Source organism: Somniosus microcephalus, chromosome 1, assembly GCF_052327205.1.
Source record: "Somniosus microcephalus isolate GS21.2 chromosome 1, FLI_Smic_1.0, whole genome shotgun sequence".
NCBI lineage: Eukaryota > Metazoa > Chordata > Chondrichthyes > Squaliformes > Somniosidae > Somniosus > Somniosus microcephalus.
In genome coordinates, this window is record NC_140987.1 from 1964647 (window position 1) to 1990239 (window position 25593).

The following is a 25593-nucleotide window of genomic DNA, read 5'->3' on the forward strand; positions in this document are numbered from 1 at the left end:
TTTGTATTCCACTGTGTACATGCCTGGACATGCCTCGGCTGACTCCTCCCACAAGTCCTAGTATAAAGGTGACTGCTCCCCAGCCCTTTGTATTCTGGACCGGTCGACCACTCGAGGCAGACCTTCATTCTTTTGTTAATAAAAGCCTTTAGTTACTCTCTTAACTCTCAGTCTTTTATGAGTAATTGATAGTGCATCAGAACCTTCCTGCTCTGTGTGGCTCAGCCACTCACTGATATTGTGGAGAGACAGAGCGAGAGCCCCAATACTTACACAAGAGCTGCTAGTGGGATCTCATGACATCTGCTCAGGCCCAGGTGCTGCAGGTGAGAGAGGTGCTGGAGGGCGGGGAAGCAGCCTGGAGTGAGCATCGTACTGTCACTGCAGGAGAGAGAGAAAGCGTTAGAGTGGGGAAACTGCGTCAGAGAGTGGGGTTGTGCGGGGGGGGGGGGGGGGGGAAATAGGGAGGGTGGGTGGGTGGTTGGCCGGGGGGAGGAGGAGCAGGGGAGGGCGAGCTCCCACACCGACAACAGCTGCTCACCTCATGTCCAGGTTCGTGATTCGTGGGCAGCGCCTGCACAGAGCCTGCACATCTGGAAATAAAGGAAAGATGTCAGTCGAACATACCCACCCCGTGCTGCATGGTGTCCTGCACTGTAGCGGGACTGATTAATGCGATTATGTGTTGCTGTGTCCTGTAGGGCGGAGTTGGTCCCACCTACCAGAGTTGTGCAGACAGTGCCTGTAGCCGCTGATGTTGAGCTGGGTCACAGTGGGGGGGACGTGTGTGATGATGGCCTGGATGTGCTTGGAGCTGAACTTGCACCACGAAAGATTCAACTCATCCAGCCTGGAAAGGAGAGCAGAGCCGTGAGACCCCCCCCAGATCCACCAAACCCCCTCACCTCCACCCACCGCCCCATACCCCTGATCCACCGCCCCCCTCCCTCCGACCTACCGCCCCATAGAGTCATAGAGTTTTTACAGCACAGAAAGAGGCCCTTCGGCCCATCGTGTCTGCGCCGTCCATCAATCCCTGTCCAGTCTAATCCCATTTTCCAGCATTTGGTCCATAGCCTTGTATGCAATGGCATTTCAAGTGCTCATCCAAATGCTTCTTGAATGTTGTGAGGGTTCCTGCCTCTACCACCCTTTCAGGCAGAGAGTTCCAGATTCCAACCACCCTCTGGGTGAAAAAGTTCCTCCTCAAATCCCCTCTAAATCTCCTGCCCCTTACCTTGAATCTATGCCTCCTTGTTATTGACCCCCCTACTAAGGGGAAAAGTTCCTCTTTATCTACCCTATCTATGCCCCTCATCATTTTGTACACCTCAATCAGGTCCCCCCTCAGCCTTCTTTGCTCCAATGAAAACAACCCCAGCCTGTTTAGTCTTTCTTCATAGCTGAGGCGCTCCATCCCAGGTAACATCCTGGTGAATCTTCTCTGCACCCTCTCTGAAGCAATCACATCCTTCCTATAGTGAGGCGACCAGAACTGCACACAGTATTCCAGCTGTGGCCTCACCAGCGTTTTGCACAGCTCCATCATAACCTCCCTGCTCTTATATTCTATGCCTCGGCTAATGAAGGCAAGTATCCCATATGCCTTTTTAACCACCTTATCTACCTGTTCCGCTGCCTTCAGGGATCTATGTACATGCACACCAAGGTCCCTCTGTACTTCCTAGGGTCCTACCACTCATTGTGTACTCCCTTGCCTTATTTGTCTGTCCAAAATGCATCACCTCGCACTTTTCAGGGTTAAATTCCATTTGCCACTTTTCCGCCCATCTGACCAACTCGTTTATATCTTCCTGTAGCCTGAGGCTTTCCTCCTCACAATTTACCACCCCACCAATTTTCGTGTCATCTGCAAACTTACTGATCATACCTTTTACATTCTCATCCAAATCATTTATGTAGATCACAAACAGCAGGGGACCCAGCACCGATCCCTGAGGTACCCCACTAGACACAGGCTTCCAGTCACAAAAGCAACCTTCGACCATCACCCTCTGCCTCCTGCCACTCAGCCAGTTTAGGATCCAACGCGCCAAGGCACCCTGGATCCCATGGGCTCTTACCTTCTTGACCAGTCTCCTCTGCGGGACTTTGTCAAAAGCTTTACTGAAGTCCATGTAAACCACATCCACAGCATTTCCCTCATCCACACACCTAGTCACCCCCTTGAAAAATTCAATCAGATTTGTCAGACATGATTTACCCTTGACAAAGCCATGCTGACTATCCCCGATTAATCCTTGCCTCTCCAAGTGGAGACTAATTTTGTCCCTCAGAATTTTTTCCAATAATTTCCCTACCACAGATGTTAGGCTCACTGGCCTGTAATTCCCTGGTTTATCCCTGCTACCCTTCTTGAATAATGGTACTACGTTAGCTGTTCTCCAGTCCTCTGGTACATCCCCTGTGGCCAGGGAGGTTCTGAAACTTTGTGTCAGAGCCCCTGCAATCTCCTCCCTTGCCTCACACAACAGCCTGGGATACATCTCGTCCGGGCCTGGGGATTTATCCACTTTTTGGCCTGCTAAAACCACTAGTACCTCCTCCCTCTCGATGCTAATATGTTCAAGTATGTCACAGTCCCCTTGCCCGATTTCTATGTCTACATCGTCTTTCTCCATAGTGAACACAGATGCAAAAAATTCATTTAAAACCCTGCCTACATCATCTGGCTCTACACACAGATTGCCACTTTGGTCCCTAATGGGCCCTACCCTTTCCCTGGTTATCCTCTTGCCCTTAATATACTTATAAAACATCTTAGGATTTTCCTTTATTTTGCTCGTCAGTGTTATTTCATGGCCCCTCCTCGCCCTCCTAATTTCTTTTTTAAGTATGCCCCTGCACTTTTTAATACTCCTCTAGGGCTTCCTCCGTCTTTAGTCTTTTGTAACTGCCAAAAGCCCCCCTTTTTTTCCTAATGCATTTTTGTATATCCCTTGTCATCCAAGGTTCCCTTTGCTTGTTGGTCCCACCCTTGACCTTTACAGGAACATGTTGGCGTTGTACTCTCTCTATTTCCCTTCTGAAAGCCTCCCACTGCTTTGATGTGGATTTTCCTATAAGTAGCTGCTCCCAGTCCACTTTGGCCAGATCCTGCCTTATCATATTAAAATCGGCCATCCCTCAATTTAGAACCCTTATTTCCGGGCCGTCATTGTCTTTTTCCATGACCACCTTAAATCTCACCGAATTATGGTCACTGTCGCCAAAATGCTCTCCTACTGACACTTCCACCACTTGCCCGGCTACATTCCCTAGAATTAGGTCCAGTACCGCCCCCTCTCTTGTAGGACTTTCTACATGTTGGCTCAAAAAGCTCTCCTGGATGCACTTTAAGAATTCTGCACCCTCTAAGCCTTTCACACTCTGACTATCCCAATTAATATTGGGGAAGTTGAAATCCCCCACTATTATTACCCTATTATTTTCGCACTTCTCTGAGATTTGCCTACATATCTGTTCCTCTATCTCCCCCTGACTGTTTGGTACACTCCCAGCAAGGTGCTTGCCCCCTTTTTGTTTTTAAGTTCTACCCATATGGCCTCATTAGAGGAACCTGCTAATATATCATCCCTCCTTACAGCAGTAATCGACTCCTTAATTAATATTGCAACACCCCCTCCCCTTCTACACCCCCCTCTGTCTCTCCTGAAGATTCTATACCCCGGAATATTGAGCTGCCAGTCCTGACCCTCCCTCAACCATGTCTCCGTGATAGCAACAATATCGTACTCCCATGTGTTCAACAACAACTTCAGTTCATCCACCTTATTTGCAAGACTCCTTGCATTAAAATAAATGCCTTCCAGCCTTGCCATATTCCCTTTTGCCCTCACATATTTTCTCTGCCTTCCCAGCTGACTTGTTTTTTCCTCTGTATTTGGCTGTAAATCACCCCCTACTATAGCTCCACTCTGTATCCCATCCCCCTGCCAAGTTAGTTTAAACCCCCCCCAGCAGTGCTAGCAAACCTCCCCGCAAGGATATTGGTCCCCCTCTGGTTCAGGTGTAAACCGTCCAACTTGTACAAGTCCCACCTTTCCCAGAAGCAGGCCCAGTGATCCAGGAAACTAAAGCCCTCCCCCCTGCACCATCCCTTTAGCCACGCATTCATCTGTTCTATCTTCCTATTCCTATACTCACTAGCACGTGGCACCGGGAGTAATCCAGAGATTACAACCTTTGAGGTCCTGCTCTTTAATCTTCCACCTAGCTCCCTAAATTCTTGCTGCAGGACCTCATCCCTCTTTTTACCTATGTCGTTGGTACCAATGTGGACCACGACCTCTGCCTGTTCACCCTCCCCCTCCAGAATGCCCTGCAGCCGCTCAGTGACATCCTTGACCCTGGCACCAGGGAGGCAACAAACCATCCTGGATTCACGTCTACGGCCACAGAAACGCCTATCTGTTCCCCTTACTATAGAATCCCCTACCACTATTGCTCTCCCACTCTTTTTCCTCCGTTCCTGGGCCGCAGGAGCACCCCAGTGCCAGGAAGTTGGCTGCTGCTGCCTTCCCCTGGTGAGTCATCCCCCTCAACAGTATCCAAATCGGTATACCTGTTTGAGAGGGGAATGGTCACAGGGGTCTCCTGCACTACCTGCCTGCTTCTATTGCTCCGCCTGGTGGTCACCCATTTCCTTTCTTCCTGTGCAGCCCTTCCCTGCGGTGTGACCAACTCACTAAACGTGCTATCCACGACCCTCTCAGCACCATACACCACGATCCACTGACCCTCCCTCTTCTCCCTGCCCGGTCTCACCTGGGACAGTCGCTCAACATCTGGGCGAGGGAGGGCGGGCTGAACTGGGAGCAGGTGGAGAGATTCAAACGCAGCAAATCCTTGTTCTGGCCAATCGCCCTGAAATTAGAAAATACAAACTACAGCAGGCAGGGTCGGATTGAAAGGATTGTCAACTAGATTGATTCCTGGGGTGAGAGGGCTGTCCTACGAGGAGAGATTGTGTAGAATGGGCCGATACTCTCTGGAGTTTAGAAGAATGAGAGGTGATCTCATTGAAACATAAGATTGTGAGGGGGATTGACAGGGTCGATGCTGAGAGGTTGTTTCCCCTGGCTGGGGGCATAATCTCAGGATAAGGGGTCGGCCATTTAGGACTGAGATGAGGAGGAATTTCTTCACTCAGAGGGTGGTGAATCTTTGGAATTCTCTGCCCCAGGGGGCTGTGGATGCTGAGTCTTTGAGTATATTCAAGGCTGAGGTCGATAGATTTTTGGACTCTAGGGGAATCAAGGGATATGGAGATCATGCGGGAAAGTGGAGTTGAGGTCGATGATCAGCCATGATCTTATTGAATGGCGGAGCAGGCTCGAGGGGCCGAATGGCCGACTCCTGCTCCTATTTATTATGTTCTGATGACAGCCTCAGTGTCATGGGTGGAGCCACCACACTACTCCACCCCTTTCCTTAACCCTGCCCCCTTCCCCATACCCCGCCCCCAGTGTGAAAGCGGTAACAGGATTTTGCCTTACCTGATGATATCATCAGAGAGCGACAGCCCTTCCAAGCTGAGGCCGAGGAGGCGGTGACAGCGGCGGAGGAGCTGGAAGATGGCGGAGTCACTGACCACAGAATGCGACAGGTCCATGTGCTGAACACAGAGCGGGCTACGGGGAGAGAGGGAGACCAGAGCATCAGCACCGCGTTACAAGATAGACCAGGACCCCTGCCATTGGGCCTTCAGGCCCAGACCCTCAACCTCCCATCCTCGGACCCTCACCCTCCCCAGTGCCCGGACCCTCCCCAGTGCCCGGACCCTCACCCCAGTGCCCGGACCCTCACCCTCCCCAGTGCCCGGACCCTCACCCCCCAGTGTCCGGACCCTCCCCAGTGCCTGGACCCTCACCCCAGTGCCCGGACCCTCACCCCCCCAGTACCCGGACCCCCCCCAGTGTCCGGACCCTCACCCCCTCCCCAGTGCCCGGACCCTCACCCCCCCAGTACCCGGACCCTCCCCAGTGTCCGGACCCTCACCCTCCCCAGTGCCCGGACCCTCACCCTCCCCAGTGCCCGGACCCTCACCCCCCCAGTGCCTGGACCCTCACCCCAGTGCCCGGACCCTCACCCCCCCAGTACCCGGACCCCCCCCAGTGTCCGGACCCTCACCCCCTCCCCAGTGCCCGGACCCTCACCCCCCCAGTACCCGGACCCTCCCCAGTGTCCGGACCCTCACCCTCCCCAGTGCCCGGACCCTCACCCTCCCCAGTGCCCGGACCCTCACCCCAGTGTCCGGACCCTCACCCCCCCCCCCAGTACCCGGACCCTCACCCCCCCAGTACCCGGACCCTCCCCAGTGTCCGGACCCTCACCCTCCCCAGTGCCCGGACCCTCACCCTCCCCAGTGCCCGGACCCTCCCCAGTGCCCGGACCCCCCCCCCCCAGTGCCCAGACCCTCCCCAGTGCCCGGACCCTCACCCCAGTACCCGGACCCTCACCCTCCCCAGTGCCCGGACCCTCACCCCCCCAGTACCCGGACCCTCCCCAGTGCCCGGACCCTCACCCTCCCCAGTGCCCGGACCCTCACCCTCCCCAGTGCCCGGACCCCGCCTCCTTGGCCCTGGTTATGCCTCCTTGTTGTTTATTCCCCCACCAGAGGAAATAATTTCTCCGAGGCGAATATATGGTTCCTGACTGAAGGCAGTGTCCGGCTGCAGTCTGACCAAGGCTTTAGACAAACTGTACTGTAACTTCCTCCCCCTTTTAATCCAGCTCCCTTTGAGATAAAAGCCAACATTCCTTTTCATAGTACTTTGGTACCTGTCCACTAGTTTTTAGTGATTTGTGTACTTGGACCCCAGCTCTCTGCTTCTACAGAGTTCCCAGTCTCAATTAAGTTCACTATGTTGTGGAGACACAAGATCAGAATTCGGAGCAGGAGTTGGCCATTCGGCCCCTCCAGCCTGCTCCGCCATTCAATAACATCACGGCTGATCTTCAACCTCAACTCCACTTTCCCGCCTGATCCGCATATCCTTTGATTCTCTTACAGTAAAAAAATCTATCGCTCTCCGCCTTGAATATACTCAACAACGGAGCATCCACAGCCCTTTAGGGTAGAGAATTCCAAAGATTCACAACCCTCGGAGACACCTGGAGATTTCTGTCACCTGTCGTCCTTGAAATGGGGGTCTCCCAGGAAGGAGCGAGGACTCCTGAAGACCACGACTCCAGCCCCTAGCACCTGGCCAACAGTCCCAAGAGGAAGACTCCCCTTGCTGAGATCCACACTGTACCACAGAGACTTGTCAAACCTGCACAGCAACAGCACAGAATTAGGCAGAAGAATCAAATAAACACAGCTGTACCTCACTCCCGGGTATCTGCTGTTCTATATATAAACCCCCCGAACCCCCCGATTAGATTCCAGCCTGTAACTCACCCTCGGGTATCTGTTATTCTATATATAAACCCCCCGAACCCCTCGATTAGATTCCAGCCTGTAACTCACCCTCGGGTATCCGTTATTCTATATATAAACCCCCCGAACCCCTCGATTAGATTCCAGCCTGTAACTCACCCTCGGGTATCCGTTATTCTATATATAAACCCCCCGAACCCCCCGATTAGATTCCAGCCTGTAACTCACCCTCGGGTATCTGTTGTTCTATATATAAACCCCCCGATTAGATTCCAGCCTGTAACTCACCCTCGGGTATCTGTAATTCTATATATAAACCCCCGAACCCCCCGATTAGATTCCAGCCTGTAACTCACTCCCGGGTATCTGTTGTTCTATATATAAACCCCCCGAACCCCTCGATTAGATTCCAGCCTGTAACTCACTCCCGGGTATCTGTAATTCTATATATAAACCCCCCGAACCCCTCGATTAGATTCCAGCCTGTAACTCACTCCCAGGTATCTGTTGTTCTATATATAAACCCCCCGAACCCCTCGATTAGATTCCAGCCTGTAACTCACTCCCGGGTATCTGTTGTTCTATATATAAACCCCCCGAACCCCTCGATTAGATTCCAGCCTGTAACTCACTCCCGGGTATCTGTAATTCTATATATAAACCCCCCGAACCCCCCGATTAGATTCCAGCCTGTAACTCACTCCCAGGTATCTGTTGTTCTATATATAAACCCCCTGAACCCCTCGATTAGATTCCAGCCTGTAACTCACTCCCGGGTATCTGTTATTCTATATATAAACCTAGATTCCAGCCTGTAACTCACTCCCGGGTATCTGCTGTTCTATATATAAACCCCCTGAACCCCTCGATTAGATTCCAGCCTGTAACTCACTCCCGGGTATCTGTTATTCTATATATAAACCTAGATTCCAGCCTGTAACTCACTCCCGGGTATCTGCTGTTCTATATATAAACCCCCCGAACCCCTCGATTAGATTCCAGCCTGTAACTCACCCTCGGGTATCTGTAATTCTATATATAAACCCCCGAACCCCCCGATTAGATTCCAGCCTGTAACTCACTCCCGGGTATCTGTTATTCTATATATAAACCCCCCGAACCCCTCGATTAGATTCCAGCCTGTAACTCACTCCCAGGTATCTGTTGTTCTATATATAAACCCCCTGAACCCCTCGATTAGATTCCAGCCTGTAACTCACTCCCAGGTATCTGTTGTTCTATATATAAACCCCCTGAACCCCTCAATTAGATTCCAGCCTGTAACTCACTCCCGGGTATCTGTTATTCTATATATGAACCCCTCGATTAGATTCCAGCCTGTAACTCACTCCCAGGTATCTGTTGTTCTATATATAAACCCCCTGAACCCCTCAATTAGATTCCAGCCTGTAACTCACTCCCAGGTATCTGTTATTCTATATATAAACCCCTCGATTAGATTCCAGCCTGTAACTCACTCCCGGGTATCTGTTATTCTGTATATAAACCCCTCGATTAGATTCCAGTCTGTAACTCACACCCGGGTATCTGTTACTCTGTATATAAATCCCCCCGAACCCCTTCATTAGTTTCCAGCCTGTAAATCACTACCTGTTATTCTATATATAGCGTCATAGAGTTATACAGCACAGAAATAGGCCCTTCGGCCCATCGTGTCCGTACCAGCCATCAAGCCCTGTCTATTCTAATCCCATTTTCCAGCACTTGGTCCGTAGCCTTGTATGCTATGGCATTTCAAGTGCCCATCCAAATACTTCTTGAATGTTATGAGGGTTCCTGCCTCTACCACCCTTTCAGGCAGTGAGTTCCAGATTCCAACCACCCTCTGGGTGAAAAAGTTTTTCCTCAAATCCTCTCTAAACCTTCTGCCCCTTACCTTGAAACTATGCCCCCTGGTTATTGACCCCTCTACTAAGGGGAAAAGTTCCTTTCTATCTACCCTATCTATGCCCCTCATAATTTTGTACACCTCAATCAGGTCCCCCCTCAGCCATCTCTGCTCTAAGGAAAACAACCCCAGCCTGTCCAGTCTCTCTTCATAGCTGAAGCACTCCAGCCCAGGTAACATCCTGGTGAATCTCCTCTGCACCCTCTCCAATGCAATCACATCCTTCCTATAGTGTGGCGACCAGAACTGCACACAGTATTCCAGCTGTGGCCTTACCAGTGTTTTGTACAGCTCCATCATAACCTCACTGCTCTTATATTCTATGCCTCGGCTAATGAAGGCAAGTATCCCATATGCCTTTTTAACCATCTTATCTACCTGTCCTGTTGCCTTCAGGGATCTATGTACATGCACACCAAGGTCCCTCTGAGCCTCTGTACTTCCTAGGGTCCTACCATTCATTGTGTATTCTCTTGCCTTGTTAGTCCTCCCAATATGCATCACCTCACACTTTTCAGGGTTAAATTCCATTTGCCACTGTTCTGCCCATCTAACCAACCCATCTATATCGTCCTGTAGCCTGAGGCTTCCCTCCTTGCTATTTACCACTCCACCAATTTTCGTGTCATCTGCGAACTTACTGATCATACCTCCTACATTCATATCTAAATCATTAATGTACACTACAAACAACAAAGGACCCAGCACCGATCCCTGCGGTACACCACTGGACACAGGCTTCCAGTCACAAAAACAACCTTCGACCATCACCCTCTGCCTCCTGCCACTAAGCCAATTTAAGATCCAATGTGCCAAATTGCCCTGGATCCCATGGGCTCTTACCTTCTTGACCAGTCTCCCATGCGGGACTTTGTCAAAAGCCTTACTGAAGTCCATGTAGACTACATCAACTGCACTACCCTCATCCACACACCTAGTCACCCCCTCGAATAATTCAATCAAATTGGTTAGACATGATCTCCCCCTGACAAAGCTATGCTGACTATCCTTGATTAATCCTTGCCTCTCCAAGTGGAGACTAATTCTGTCCCTCAGAATTTTTTCCAATAATTTCCCTACCACTGATGTTAGGCTCACTGGCCTGTAATTCCCTGGTTTATCCCTACTACCCTTCTTGAATAATGGTACTACGTTAGCTGTCCTCCAGTACCTCCCCTGTGGCCAGAGAGAATCTGAAAATTTGTGTCAGAGCCCCTGCAATCTGCTCCCTTGTCTCACACAGCAGCCTGGGATACATCTCGTCTGGGCCTGGGGATTTACCCACTTTTAAACCCCCGAAACCCTCGATTAGATTCCAGCCTGTAACTCATTCCCGGGTATCTGTTATTCTATATATAAACCACCCTGAACCCCTCGATTAGATTCCAGCCTGTACCTCACTCCCGGGTATCTGTTATTCTATATATAAACCCCCCGAACCCCTCGATTAGATTCCAGCCTGTAACTCACTCCCGGGTATCTGTTATTCTATATATAAACCACCCTGAACCCCCCGATTAGATTCCAGCCTGTAACTCACTCCCGGGTATGTTATTCTGTATATAAATCCCCTGAACCCCTCGATTAGATTCCAGCCTGTAACTCACTCCCGGGTATCTGTTATTCTGTATATAAATCCCCCGAACCCCTCGATTAGATTCCAGCCTGTAACTCACTCCCGGGTATCTGTTATTCTATATATAAACCCCCCAAACCCCTCAATTAGATTCCAGCCTGTAACTCACTCCCGGGTATGTTATTCTATATATAAACCCCCCGAACCCCTCGATTAGATTCCAGCCTGTAACTCACTCCCGGGTATCTGTTATTCTATATATAACCCCCCCGAACCGCTCGATTAGATTCCAGCCTGGGACTGGTTCTTGCCTCAGCCAGTACTTTGAGTGAGCGTTTCCCTTCAGTGATGGTTGAATTTGTGGTAGCATGTTTTAAAGAAGGTGCCAGGAGAGGGTACTCACACCAGGCGATGCCACCGTCTGCTAACTCGCGAGGCCTTCAGCAGGTGAGGCAGTGACAGCAAGTGAAAAATCACCAGCAACAGCTCATCTGGTAACTCTTCCCAACAGCAGCTCGTACCTGGAGGAGAGAAACAGGTCAATCCAGAGCCCACCCCAGACCAGGTCAATCCAGAGCTCCCCCAAGACCAGGTCAAACACTGACCATCCAGACCAGGTCAAACACTAACCGCCCAGACACTGACCCCCCCAGACCAGGTCAATCCAGAGCCCCCCAGACCAGGTCAATCCAGAGCCCCCCCCAGACCAGGTCAATCCAGAGCCCCCCCCAGACCAGGTCAATCCAGAGCCCCCCCCAGACCAGGTCAAACACTGACCATCCAGACCAGGTCAAACACTAACCGCCCAGACACTGACCCCCCCAGACCAGGTCAATCCAGAGCCCCCCCAGACCAGGTCAATCCAGAGCCCCCCCAGACCAGGTCAATCCAGAGCCCCCCCAGACCAGGTCAATCCAGAGCCCCCCCAGACCAGGTCAATCCAGAGCCCCCCCCAGACCAGGTCAATCCAGAGCCCCCCCCAGACCAGGTCAATCCAGAGCCCCCCCCAGACCAGGTCAATCCAGAGCCCCCCAGACCAGGTCAATCCAGAGCCCCCCCCAGACCAGGTCAATCCAGAGCCCCCCCCCAGACCAGGTCAATCCAGAGCCCCCCCAGACCAGGTCAATCCAGAGCCCCCCCAGACCAGGTCAATCCAGAGCCCCCCCAGACCAGGTCAATCCAGAGCCCCCCAGACCAAGTCAATCCAGAGCCCCCCAGACCAGGTCAATCCAGAGCCCCCCAGACCAGGTCAATCCAGAGCCCCCCCAGACCAGGTCAATCCAGAGCCCCCCCAGACCAGGTCAATCCAGAGCCCCCCCCCCAGACCAGGTCAATCCAGAGCCCCCCCAGACCAGGTCAAACACTGACCGCCCAGACCAGGTCAAACCCTGACCGTCCAGACCAGGTCAAACCCTGACCGTCCAGACCAGGTCAAACCCTGACCGTCCAGACCAGGTCAAACACTGACCGGCCAGACCAGGTCAAACACTGACCGGCCAGACCAGGTCAAACACTGACCGCCCAGACCAGGTCAAACACTGACCGCCCAGACCAGGTCAAACACTGACCGTATAGACACTGACCGTCCAGACCAGGTCAGACACTGACCGTCCAGACCAGGTCAGACACTGACCGTCCAGACCAGGTCAGACACTGACCGTCCAGACCAGGTCAGACACTGACCGTCCAGACCAGGTCAGACACTGACCGTCCAGACCAGGTCAGACACTGACCGTCCAGACCAGGTCAGACACTGACCGTCCAGACACTGACCATCCAGACCAGGTCAGACACTGACCGTCCAGACCAGGTCAAACACTGACCGTCCAGACCAGGTCAAACACTGACCGTCCAGACACTGACCGCCCAGACCAGGTCAAACACTGACCATCCACCTCAACAACAACTTGTATTTATATAGCGCCTTTATCGTAGTAAAATGTCCCAAGGCGCTGCACAGGAGCAATTATAAACAAAAGTTGACACCGAGCCACATAGGGAGAAATTAGGGCAGATGACCAAAAGCTTGGTCAAAGAGGTAGGTTTTAAGGAGAGTCTTAAAGGAGGAAAGAGAGGAAAAGAGGTGGAGGGGTTTAGGTAGGGAATTCCAGAGCTTAGGGTCGAGGCAGCTGAAGGCACAGACACCAATGGTGGAGCGATTATAATCAGGGATGTTCAAGAGCCCAGAAATAGAGGAGCGCAGATATCTCGGGGGTGAGGTGGGGCTGAAGGAGATTACAGAGATAGGGAGGGGTGAGGCCATGGAGGGATTTCAAAACAATGATGAGAATTTTGAAATCGAGCCAATGTAGGTCAGTGAGCACAGGGGTGATGGGCAACCGAGCCAAGGATAGATCCTTGGGGGACACCAGGGGTAATGATGTGGGAGCGGGTGGGAACGTTCTTAAAGTTTTAAGTTTATTCCAGCTAGGTTAGTAAATAGTCTGTTAATTAGAGGTTAATCAGAAATTTGAATGACGACCAAAAACTCCCATACATATAGAAACATAGACGATAGGAGCAGGAGTAGGCCATTCGGCCCCTCGAGCCTGCTCCGCCATTCAACGAGATCATGGCTGATCATCCAAACTCTAGCACCCGGTCCCTACACCGACAGCCATCCCACCCAAGCCCTATCCCCGTAACCCCGTAATACCTACTAGGGGAAGAGAGAAATTGTGTAACCTTAGCGGCACACTATGTTACAGCTTGCCATAAACAGAGGGACAACCACTAAATATAAGAAAAGAGTATATATAAATTATATGAATGTATATTTATACACTCAGGGATATATCTGTTTATACACTGTATGGATAGATCTGTATTTTTGCGTTCAACCATGAATGTTTTTCGATGCTTTGGCAACATAAGATGTACCTTGTCATGCCAATAAAGCGATTTGAATTGAATTGAATTGAATTAATTAGAGGTATGGCAGGGCAGCTCACACCCGTGGAATGCACATCCTGTGCCATGTGGGAAGTCCTGGACACGTCCCGTGGTCTGGACGACCACATGTGCGGGAAGCGTTGCCAGCTACAGCAGCTCGAGCACCGGGTTAGGGAGCTTGGGCGGCGGCTGCAGTCACTGCTGTGCATCCGCAAGGCTGAGAGCTTCGCGGATAACACATTTCGGGAGGTGGTCACCCCGCAGCTTAAGAGTGTGCAGGTAGAGAGGGAATGGGTGACGGTCAGAGAGCAGAGGAGGACCAGGCAGGCAGTGCAGGGGTCCCCTGAGCCCATCTTGCTCACCAACCAGTATTTGGTGCTCAGTACTGGTGAGGACGATGGTTCCTCTGAGGAGTGCAGCCAGAGCCAAGTCCACAGCACCATGGAAGGCTCAGCTGCACAGGCCGGGGGAAGAGGAGAGGGAGAGCAATAGTGATAGGGGGTTCAACAGTTAAGGGAGCAGACAGGCGATTCTGTGGCTGCAGACGTGACTCCAGGATGGTATGTTGCCTCCCTGGTTCCAGGGTCAAGGATGTCACTGAATGGCTGCAGGGCATTCTGAGGGGGGGGGAGGATGAACAGCCAGTGGTCGTGGTCCATATCGGTACCAACGACATAGGTAGGAAGAGGGATGAGGTCCTGCAGGCAGAGTTTAGGGAGGTAGGAAAGAGGTTAAAAAGCAGGACCTCAAAGGCAGTAATCTCCAGATTACTACCAGTGCCACGTGCTAGTGAGTATAGAAATAGGACATAGAGCAGATAAATGCATGGCTGGAGAGATGGTGTAGGAGGGAGGGCTTTAGATTCCTGAGGAATTGGAACCGTTTCTGGGGGAGGTGGGACCTCCACAAGCCAGACGGGTTGCACCTCAATGGGAACGGGACCAATATCCTCACGGGAGGGTTTGCTAGTGCTGTTGGGGAGGGTTTAAACTAGCTTGGCAGGGGGATGGGAACCTAAGTATCGAGTCAATAGTGAGGGAAGAAAAACTGGAATTGGAAAACAAAAACGTAGAAAATAAATTGGAAGGACAGAGTAATCAACGGCTCGATAGTAGTCAACAAGGAGGTTTGCCTGTAGGAAATGGTATATACTTCAATGCAAGGAGTATAGCGAACAAGGCAGATGAGCTGAGGGCACAGGTAGATACTTGGGACTATGATATTATAGCTATTACACAGACGTGGCTGAAAGAGGGGCAGGTATGGCAGCTCAACATTCCTGGTTACAAGACTTTCAGACGGGATAGAGAGGGAGGTAAAAAGGGAGGGGGGTTGCGGTATTGATTAAAGAAACTATTACAGCTGTGAGGAGGGATGATATGTTGGAGGGATCATCAAACGAGGCCATATGGGTCGAACTGCAAAACAAAAAAGGGGCGATCACACTGCTGGGAGTGTACTACAGACCCCCAAACACTGAGGGAGATAGGAGAACAAATATGCAGACACATTTCTGAGAAGAGCAAAAATGAGAGTAAACTGGCAAGAAATATTAATAGATAGTAAGAGCTTCTACAGGTATATAAAAAGGAAGAGAGTAGCTAAAGTAAACATTGGTCCTTAGAGGATGAGACTGGGGAAGTAATAATGGGGAACAGGGAAATGGCAGAGACTCTGAACAAATATTTTATATCTGTCTCCACGGTAGAAGACACTAACAACATCCCAATAATGGATAATCAAGTGGCCACAGGGAGGGGGGGAGCTAAAGACAATCACTATCACTAAGGAAATAGTACTCGGTAAAATAATGGGACAAAAGGACGACAAGTCCCCAGAACCAGATGGCCTGCATCCCAGGGTCTTAAAAGAAGTGGCTGCAGAGATAGTGGATGCATTGGTTGCAATCTACCAAAATTCCCTGGACTCTGGAGAGGTCCCAGCGGATTGGAAAACCGCAAATGTAAAACCCCAATTAAGAAAGGAGGGAGACAGAAAGCAGGAAATTATAGACCAGATAGCCTAACAACTGTCGTTGGGAAAATGCTGGAGTTCTTCATTAAGGAAGCAGTAGCAGGGCATTTGGAAAATCATAATGCAGTCAGGCAAAGTCAGCATGTTTTATGAAAGGGAAATCATGTTTAACAAATTTGCTGGAGTTCTTTAAGGAGGTAACGAGCAGGGTGGACAAAGGTGAACCAGTGGATGTGGTGTATTTGGATTTTCAGAAGGCATTCGATAAGGTGCCACATAAAAGGTTACTGCATAAGATAAGAGCTCACGGAATTGGGGGTAATATATTAGCATGGATAGAGGATTGGCTAACTAACAGAAAGCAGAGAGTCGGGATAAATGGGTCATTTTCCGGTTGGCAAACGGTAACTAGTGGGGTGCCACAGGGATCAGTGCTGGGGCCTCAGCTATTTACAATCTACATTAATGACTTGGATGAAGGGACCAAGTGTAATGTAGCCAAGTTTGCGGATGATACAAAGATGGGTGGGAAAGCAAGTTGTGAAGAGGACTCAAAGAACCTGCAAAGGGATATAGACAGGCTAAGTGAGTGGGCAAACATTTGGCAGATGGAGTATAATGTGGGAAAGTGCAAGGTTATCCACTTTGGCAGGAAAAATAAAAAAGCAAATTATTATTAAATGGAGATTACAAAATGCTACAGTTCAGAGGGACCTGGGGGTCCTTGTGCATGAAACACAAAAAGTTAGCATGCAGGTACAGCAAGTAATCAAAAAGGCAAATGGAATGTTGGCCTTTATTTCAAGGGGGTTGGAGTATAAAAGCAGGAAGTCCTGCTACACTGTACAGGGTATTGGTGAGACCACACCTGGAGTACTGCGTAGAGTTTTGGTCTCCTTATTTAAGGAAGGATATACTTGCATTGGAGGCAGTTCAGGGAAGGTTCACTAGGTTAATTCCAGAGATGAGGGGTTTGACTTATGAGGAAAGGTTGAGCAGGCTGGGCCTATACTCATTGGATTTAGAAGAATGAGAGGTGATCTTATTGAAACATATGATACTGAGGGGGCTCGACAAGGTAGATGCAGAGAGGATGTTTCCCCTCGTGGGGAAATCTAGAACTCGGGGGCACAGTCTCAGAATAAAGGGTCGCCCTTTTAGAACTGAGATGAGGAGGAATTTCTTCTCAAAGGGTCGTAAATCTGTGGAATTCTCTGCCCCAGAGAGCTGTAGAGGCTGGGTCATTAAATACATTTAAGGTGGAGAGAGACAGATTTTTGCAAGATAAGGGAGTGAAGGGTTATGGGGAGCGAAGGGTTATGGGGAGCGGGCAGGGAAGTGGCTTTGAGCCCCAAGATCAGCCATGATCTTATTGAATGGCGGAGCAGGCTCAAGGGGCCAATTCCTGCTCCTATTTCTTATGTTCTTATGTAAAACTATAGGGCAGTAATAGTAGGGGATTTCAACTACCCCAATATTAACTGGGATAAAATTAGTGTGAAGGGTATAGAGTGCAGAATTCCTAAAATGCATCCAGGAGAACTTTTGTAGCCAGCATGTAGCAAGCCCAACAAGGGAGGGGGCGATTCTGGACTTAGTTTTAGGGAATGAAGCTGGGCAGGTAGAAGGCGTATCAGTGGGGGAGCATTTTGGTGCTAGTGACCATAATTCTGTTAGATTTAAAGTAGTTATGGAAAAGGACAAGGGTAGACCATTGCGGCGCTGGAGCTGCGGATGGATGGGCTTTGGAGCATTCACAATGCTGAGAGGGTCGTGGATAACACGTTTAGTGAGGTGGTCACGCCGCAGGGTAGGGCTGCACAGGCAGAAGGGAAATGGGTGACCATCAGGCAGAGCAGCAGAGGCAGGCAGGTAGTGCAGGGACCCTGTGGCCATTCCCCTCTCAAACAGGTATACCGATTTGGATACTGTTGAGGGGGATGACTTACCAGAGGAAGGCAGCAGCAGCCAACTTCCTGGCACCGGGGGTGCTTCTGCTGCTCAGGAAGGGAGGAAAAAGAGTGGGAGAGCAATAGTGGTGGGGGATTCTATCGTAAGGGGTACAGATAGGCGTTTCTGTGGCCGTAGACGTGACTCCAGGATGGTTTGTTGCCTCCCTGGTGCCAGGGTCAAGGATGTCACTGAATGGCTGCAGGGCATTCTGAAGGGGGAGGGTGAACAGTCAGAGGTCGTGGTTCACATTGGGACCAATGACATGGGTAGGAAGAGGGATGAGGTCCTGCAGCAAGAATTTAGGGAGCTAGGTAGCAGATTAAAGAGCAGGACCTCAAAGGTTGTAATCTCTGGATTACTCCCGGTGCCACGTGCTAGTGAGTATAGGAATAGGAGGATAGAGCAGATGAATGCGTGGCTGAAGAGTTGGTGCAGGAGGGAGGGCTTTAGTTTCCTGGATCACTGGGCCTGCTTCTGGGGAAGGTGGGACTTGTACAAGTCGGACGGGTTGCACCTGAACCAGAGCGGGACAAATATCCTTGCGGGGAGGTTTGCTAGCACTGTTCGGGGGGGTTTAAACTAAAATGGCAGGGGGTTGGGAACCTCAGCAGGGAGACAGAGGAAAGGGAAACAGGGATAAAAGCAAAAGATAGGAAGGAGAAAAACAAAAGTGGCAGTCAGAGAAATCAATGGTTTAAATCAAACGTGGCCACAGTAAATAATAATTCTAATAGGTCTAAGAGCGTTAAAAAAACAAGCCTGAAGGCTTTGTGTCTTAATGCGAGGAGCATTTGTAATAAGGTGGACGAATTGGCTGCGCAAATAGAGGTAAACGAATATGATTTGGTTAGGATTACGGAAACGTGGCTCAAGGATGGCCAAGACTGGGAACTCAACATCCAGGGGTATTCGATATTCAGGAAATATAGGCAAAAAGGAAAGGGAGGTGGGGTAGCATTACTGGTTAAAGAAGGGATTAATACAATTGTAATGAAGGATATTAGCTCTGATGAGGTGGAATCTGTATGGGTAGAATTGAGAAATACTAAGGGGAAAAAAACATTAGTGGGAGTGGTATATAGATCTCCAAACAGTAAGGCGGAGGTTGGGGATGGCATGAAAAGGGAAATTAAAGAAGCGTGCAATAAGGGCACAGCCGTCATCATGGGTGACTTTAATCTACATATAGATTGGGCCAACCAAATTAGTAACAATACTGTGGAGGAGGAATTCCTGGAGTGTTTACGGGATGGTTTCCTGGACCAATATGTCGAGGAACCAACCAGAGATCAGGCCATCTTAGACTGGGTATTATGTAACGAGAAAGGATTAATTAACAATCTTGTTGTACGAGGCCCCTTGGGTCGGAGCGATCATAATATGATTGAATTCTTCATTAAGATGAAGAATGAAGTAGTTGACTGAGAGACTAGGGTCCTCAATTTAAATAAAGGAAACTACGATGGTCTGAGGAGCGAGTTGGGTAGGATTGATTGGGGAATGGCACTCAAAGGGTTGACAGTGGATAGGCAATGGCAAACATTCAAAGACCGAATGGATGAGCTACAGAATTTGTTCATCCCAGTTTGGCATAAAAATAAAACAAACAAGGTGACTCAACCGTGGCTAACAAGGGAAATTAGGGATAGCATAAGATCCAAGGAGACGACATATAAATTGGCCAGAAAAAGCAATAATCCTGAGGATTGGGAGCAGTTTAGGATTCAACAAAGGAGGACAAAGGGATTAATTAAGAAAGGGAAAATAGAATGAGAGTAAGCTAGCAGGGAACATAAAAACTGACTGTAAAAGCTTTTATAGATATGTGAAGAGAAAAAGATTGGTAAAGTCAAGTGTAGGTCCCTTGCAGTCAGAATCAGGGGAATTTATAATGGGAAACAAAGAAATGGCAGATCAACTAAATTCATACTTTGGTTCTGTCTTCACAAAGGAGGACACAAATAACCTCCCAGAGATGCCGGGGAACATAGGGTCTGATGAAAGGGTGGAACTGAAAGAAATCAGTATTTGTAGGGAAATGGTGTTAGGAAAATTGATGGGACTGAAGGCCAATAAATCCCCAGGGCCTGATAATCTACATCCCAGGGTACTTAAGGAAGTGGCCCGAGAAATAGTAGATGCATTGCTGGTCATCTTCCAGAACTCGATAGACTCTGGAACAGTACCCATTGATTGGAGGGTAGCTAATGTTACCCCACTATTCAAAAAAGGTGGTAGAGAAAAAGCGGGGAATTATAGACCGGTAAGCCTGACATCGGTAGTGGGGAGCATGCTAGAGTCTATTATAAAAGATGTAATAGCAGAGCAATTGGAAAGCAGTGACAGGATCGGACAAAGTCAACATGGATTTACAAAAGGTAAATCGTGCTTGACTAATCTACTGGAATTTTTTGAGGATGTAACTGGTAAAATAGATAAGGGAGAACCAGTGGATGTGGTGTATTTGGACTTTCAGAAGGCTTTCGATAAGGTCCCGCATAAGAGATTAGCATGCAAAATTAAGGCACATGGGATTGGGGGCAAGGTATTGACTTGGATAGAGAACTGGTTGGCGGACAGAAAGCAAAGAGTTGGAATAAACGGGTCCTTTTCCGAGTGGCAGGCAGTGACTAGTGGGGTACCGCAAGGATCGGTCCTAGGACCCCAGCTGTTCACAATATATAATGATCTGGACGAGGGAATTGGATGTAATATCTCCAAATTTGCAGACGACACAAAGCTGGGTGGGAGGGTAAGCTGTGAGGAGGATGTCATGAAACTCCAGTACGATTTGGACAGGTTGGGTGACTGGGCAGAAACATGGCAAATGCACTATAATGTGGATAAATGTGAGGTTATCCACTTTGGTGGCAAAAACAGGAAGGCAGATTATTATTTGAATGGCAATAGATTGGGAGAAGGGGACGTGCAAAGGGACCTGGGTGTTCTTGTGCACCAGTCGCTGAAGGTAAGCATGCAGGTGCAGCAGGCGGTTAAGAAGGCAAATGGTATGTTGGCCTTCGTAGCAAGAGGGTTCGAGTACAGGAACAAGGATGTCTTGCTACAGCTGTACAGGGCCTTGGTGAGACCACATCTTGAGTATTGTGTGCAGTTTTGGTCGCCTTACCTGAGGAAGGACGTTCTTGCCATGGAAGGAGTGCAGCGAAGATTCACCAGGCTGATACCTGGGATGGCAGGAATGACGTATGAGGAGAGATTGTGTCGATTGGGCTTATACTCACTGGAGTTTAGAAGATTGAGAGGGGATCTCATCGAAACCTATAAAATTCTGTCAGGCCTGGACAGACTAGATGCAGGAAGGATGTTTATGATGGCCGGGGAGTCCAGAACCAGGGGTCATAGTCTAAGGATAAGGGGTAAGCCATTTAGGACTGAAACGAGGAGGAATTTCTTCACCCAGAGAGTGGTGAACCTGTGGAATTCTCTGCCACAGAGGGCGGTGGAGGCCAGTTCATTAAATATATTCAAGAAAGAGTTGGATATATTTCTTAAGGCTAAAGGGATCAAGGGATATGGGGAGAAGGCAGGGACAGGATACTGAATTTGGATGATCAGCCATGATCTCATTGAATGGCGGAGCAGGCTCGAAGGGCATACTCCTGCTCCTATCTTCTATGTTTCTATGAATAAAAATTCTAAATTGGGAAAAGCAAATTTTGCTAAGCTCAGAGGGGATTTAGCCAAAGTGGACTGGAAACAGCTACTTGAAGGTAAATCAGTGTCAGGGCAGTTGGAGACATTCAAGGAGGCGATCCGGAGGGTTCAGACCAAATATGTGCCCTTAAAGAAAAAAGGTGGGACTAACAAATCTAGAGCCCCCTGGATGTCCAGAGACATACAGGGTAGGATAAAGAAAAAAAGGGAGGCATATGACAGATACTGAGGGCTAAATACTCCAGAATCTTTAGAGGAGTACAGAAAGTGCAGGGGTGCAATTAAAAAGGATATTAGGAATCGAAGAGAGAGCATGAAAAATACTTGGCAAGTAAAATCAAGGAAAACGCAAAGATATTTTATAAATACATTAAGAGTAAGAGGATAACTAAAGAAAGGGTAGGGCCTATTAGAGATCATGAGGGTAATCTGTGTGTGGAGGCGGGAGATCTCGGTAGGGTTCTTAATGAATACTTTGCGTCTGTTTTCACAAAGGAGAGGGGCGAAGCAGACATTGCTATCGGGGGGAGGAGTGTGAAATATTAAATGAAATAAACACATAGTGAGAGAGGAAGTATTAAGGGGTTTAGCAGTTTTAAAAGTGGATAAATCCCCAGACTCAGATGAAATGTATCCCAGGCTGTTAAGCAAAGCAAAAGAGGAAATAGCAGAGGCCCTGACCATCATTTTTCAATCCTCTCTGGCTTCAGGTGTGGGACTGGAGCACTGCTAATGTGGTACCTTAAGGGAAGGTCATGTCTGACAAACTTGATGAATTTTTTGAGGAGGTAACTGAAATAAAGAATAGATTTGCCTTTCTAATCTAGGCTTTATTAACTTAAAGATCCTGTGGCACATCTTTCAACACCCAGTCCCAACTAAAGGCTGGAAAGAACTGAATTTAAGATGGCCACCACAAATCACATGACATCAACTACCAATGAGATTACAGCATATATCCCAAGGCAGGAAACAAACAACCAATCACAATACTTCTTACTAAACATAAAGAATAATCACCACATTCACCCCTCCTTTTAAAATATACTACAACCTAAATAACCTTTACAATTTATAATTAATTATTTACAACTAAAACTATGCACAGACAAAATAAAACTATTCAACATGACACAATACTAAGTGAGCAACAACAAATAGTAACATTGCACATAAGTATTAAGTATCTCTCAACTAAAACAATATAATATTTCAACAATTTTAAAACATTACTATCAATTTAAAAGTCCATTTTCAATCGGTCGACCGGATATCTTGTTCGTGTCGACCTTCTTAACCTTGGTGAAATTCCTTGCCCTCCCACACCAGGAGACACAGAAGTATCTTCTGCAGGAAGGCTATCCATATCCCGATTTTCAACGGTTTCCGGATTAGAAATCCCATCAGGAGGTAAACTGGGACGGTCATGAACATCCATTGAGGGCTGACTAATAGAAGTATAATTATCTGCAGTCGGATTGGAAATATTCGTAGTATCTGTAACAGCATCCACATTATCTGAATCATGACTATTGTTAATACCCTCAGAAGAGGGCTGGCCACCACAAGGAGCCAAGTCTTTAATTGAAACGGTACTTTCTTTCCCATCTTGGAATCGAATATGAGCATATTGGGAATTTGCCTCCAACAGCTCCATCTCCTCCACTAAAGGATCATATTTTGACAATCTAACATGGCGTCGAAGCAGCACAGGTCCCTGCATAGTAAGCCATGAAGGTACCGAATATCCCGTAGTAGATCTCCGCGGATAGTTAAAGAGCCTTTCATGGGGGGTCACATTAGTAGCCGTTGAAAGCAATGATCTAATAGAATGCAGGGCATCAGGCAGTACCATTTCCCACTGTGTATTCTTAAGGTTCCGGGATGTCAAAGCCAACATAACTGCCTTCCAGATCACCCCATTGTATCGTTCGCACTGTCCATTACCCTGGGGATTATACGGGGTAGTTCTGCTAGTAGAAATTCCCCGACTCTGAAGGTATTCCTTCAACTGGGAAGACATAAAAGAACTTCCCTGATCCGAATGGATATACGCAGGCATCCCAAAGATGACAAAAAGTTGAGTCAGACATTTGATAACTGTAGCAGCTGATACATCTGCGCAAGGAAAAGCAAAAGGGAACCTTGAAAACTCATCCACAACAGTAAATATATATCGGTTTTGAGTAGTTGAAGGAAGAGGCCCCTTGAAATCGACGCTCAAACGTTCAAAAGGAGAAGTAGCCTTTATAAGATGAGCTCGTTGAGGCTTAAAGAAATTCGGTTTACACCGAGCACAGATAGAACATGATGAAGTCATCCGCTTGACGTCTTCAACTGAAAAGGGCAAATTCTTACTGCGTACGAAGTGTATCATCCTCGTAACCCCAGGATGGCATAAGGCATTGTGAAGATTAATAAGCGTATCTCCGTGAATCACAGAACAATAAGCCCTCGACAGCGCATCAGCAGCAACATTATCCTTCCCCGGACGATAAACTATATCAAAATGGTAAGATGCCAACTCAATCCTCCACCTCATTATTTTATCATTCTTAATCTTTCCAAAATGTTTGACATCAAACATAAAGGACACAGACTTTTGATCAGTTACCAACGTAAAATGTCGCCCCGATAAATAATGTCTCCATTTACGCAGTGCTTCTACTATTGCATACGCCTCTTTCTCTATTGAAGAATGCCTTTTTTCACTATTGTTCAAGGTACGTGAGAAAAAGGCCACAGGTCTTCCATTTTGGTTCAAAGTAGCCCCAATTGCAAAATCAGAAGCGTCCGTCTCAATCACAAAAGGAACCTGCTCATCAATAGAATGCACAACTGCTCCAAGGATATCCTTTTTAAAATTATCAAAACACGTCCTGGCCTCCCATGATAGAGGATATGTCGTAACCCGAATAAGAGGCCGGATCTTCTGTGAAAAATTTGCAATCCAATTAGAATAGTAAGAAAACAGTCCAACAACTCGTTGCAAAGCCTTAGAATTAGTAGGACAAGGTAAATCAATCAATGGTCGCAGACGTTCTGGGCCTGGTTTAATCTTGTTTCCCGAGATAATGTACCCCAGTAGATTTACCTCAGTGGTCGAAAAGGTACACTTCTCTTTATTGAAAGTTAAACCAACTTTTTCCGCAGCTTGAAGGAATCTTTCTAAATTAGAATCATGCTCCACCCTTGATTTGCCACACACCGTGATGTCATCTAAGTATGAAAAGGTGTCGGAGAGAGAGTTATCACTTATAAAAGCATCCATTGCCCGTTGAAAACAAGCAACACCATTAGTAACACCAAATGGTATTCGGCAAAACTGATACAGCTTTCCACCAGCCTCAAAGGCCGTATATGGTTAATCCTTCTTAACAATAGGAATCTGATGATAAGCACTCTTTAGGTCAATAGTGCTAAAAACCTTATACTGAGATACTTTATTGATAAGCTCATCAATCTTAGGCAAAGGGTACGCATCTAATTGAGTATACCTATTAATAGTTTGGGAATAGTCTATCACCATTCGTTTCTTATGTCTCTCGTTAGTCGTGACAACTACCTGTGCCCGCCAAGGCGAACAACTAGGTTCAATGATTCCTTCCAATAAGAGACGTTGAACTTCAGAATTAATAAATTCTCTATCCTGACTGTTATACCTTCTTGACTTGGTAGCAATTGGCTTACAATCCGGCATCAAATTGGAAAAAAGTGATAATGGAGAAATGGATAAAGAGGTTAATCCACAAATAGATAAAGGTGGCTTAGTCCCTCCAAATGAAAGACTGAGAGACTCGTGTAACTGAAGCACATCATGACCAATCAAAATATCCGCACAGAGATTAGGCAAAACAGATAGACGTATATCAGTATACGTATTACCTAGAAGAATCAATTTCACAAGGCAACAACCAGCTACTTGTGAAGTGAGAGTCGTCTGAGCCATACACACCTGATAGGAAACAGGCAAAATTTTCAAATGCTTCTCCTTTGCAAACTGAAGACTTATAAAACTCTCGGTACTGCCCGTATCTATAAGGGCCTTCACTTCCAACCCATTAACTTGGGCCGTAACTATAGCTTTGTTTAGGCCATGAGCAAATGCAGCAGAAATTGATGCAATAAACGCCCTATCTAAAGGCTGAATAGTCACAGAGGAGGTAATTGAACCTGATGATTTACACACACGTGCATAATGACCTCTCT

General features: G+C 48.1%; 2 protein-coding genes across 2 annotated transcripts in view; one reads left to right on the plus strand and one right to left on the minus strand.

Moving 5' to 3' along the window:
* LOC147123888 (nipped-B-like protein) overlaps positions 1-25593 on the plus strand; it is an 832420-nt gene that overhangs the window by 210276 nt on the left and 596551 nt on the right.
* Positions 1-25593, minus strand: part of skp2 (S-phase kinase-associated protein 2, E3 ubiquitin protein ligase) — a 44951-nt gene that overhangs the window by 8589 nt on the left and 10769 nt on the right. The window contains exons 2-8 of the mRNA XM_085963046.1: positions 11294-11411; positions 7155-7298; positions 5520-5654; positions 4789-4887; positions 723-850; positions 542-593; positions 274-381 (exon numbers count right to left, since the gene is read on the minus strand). Coding sequence (XP_085819172.1) covers positions 274-381; positions 542-593; positions 723-850; positions 4789-4887; positions 5520-5654; positions 7155-7298; positions 11294-11411 — 784 coding nt within the window. The remainder of the gene's footprint in view (positions 1-273; positions 382-541; positions 594-722; positions 851-4788; positions 4888-5519; positions 5655-7154; positions 7299-11293; positions 11412-25593) is intronic.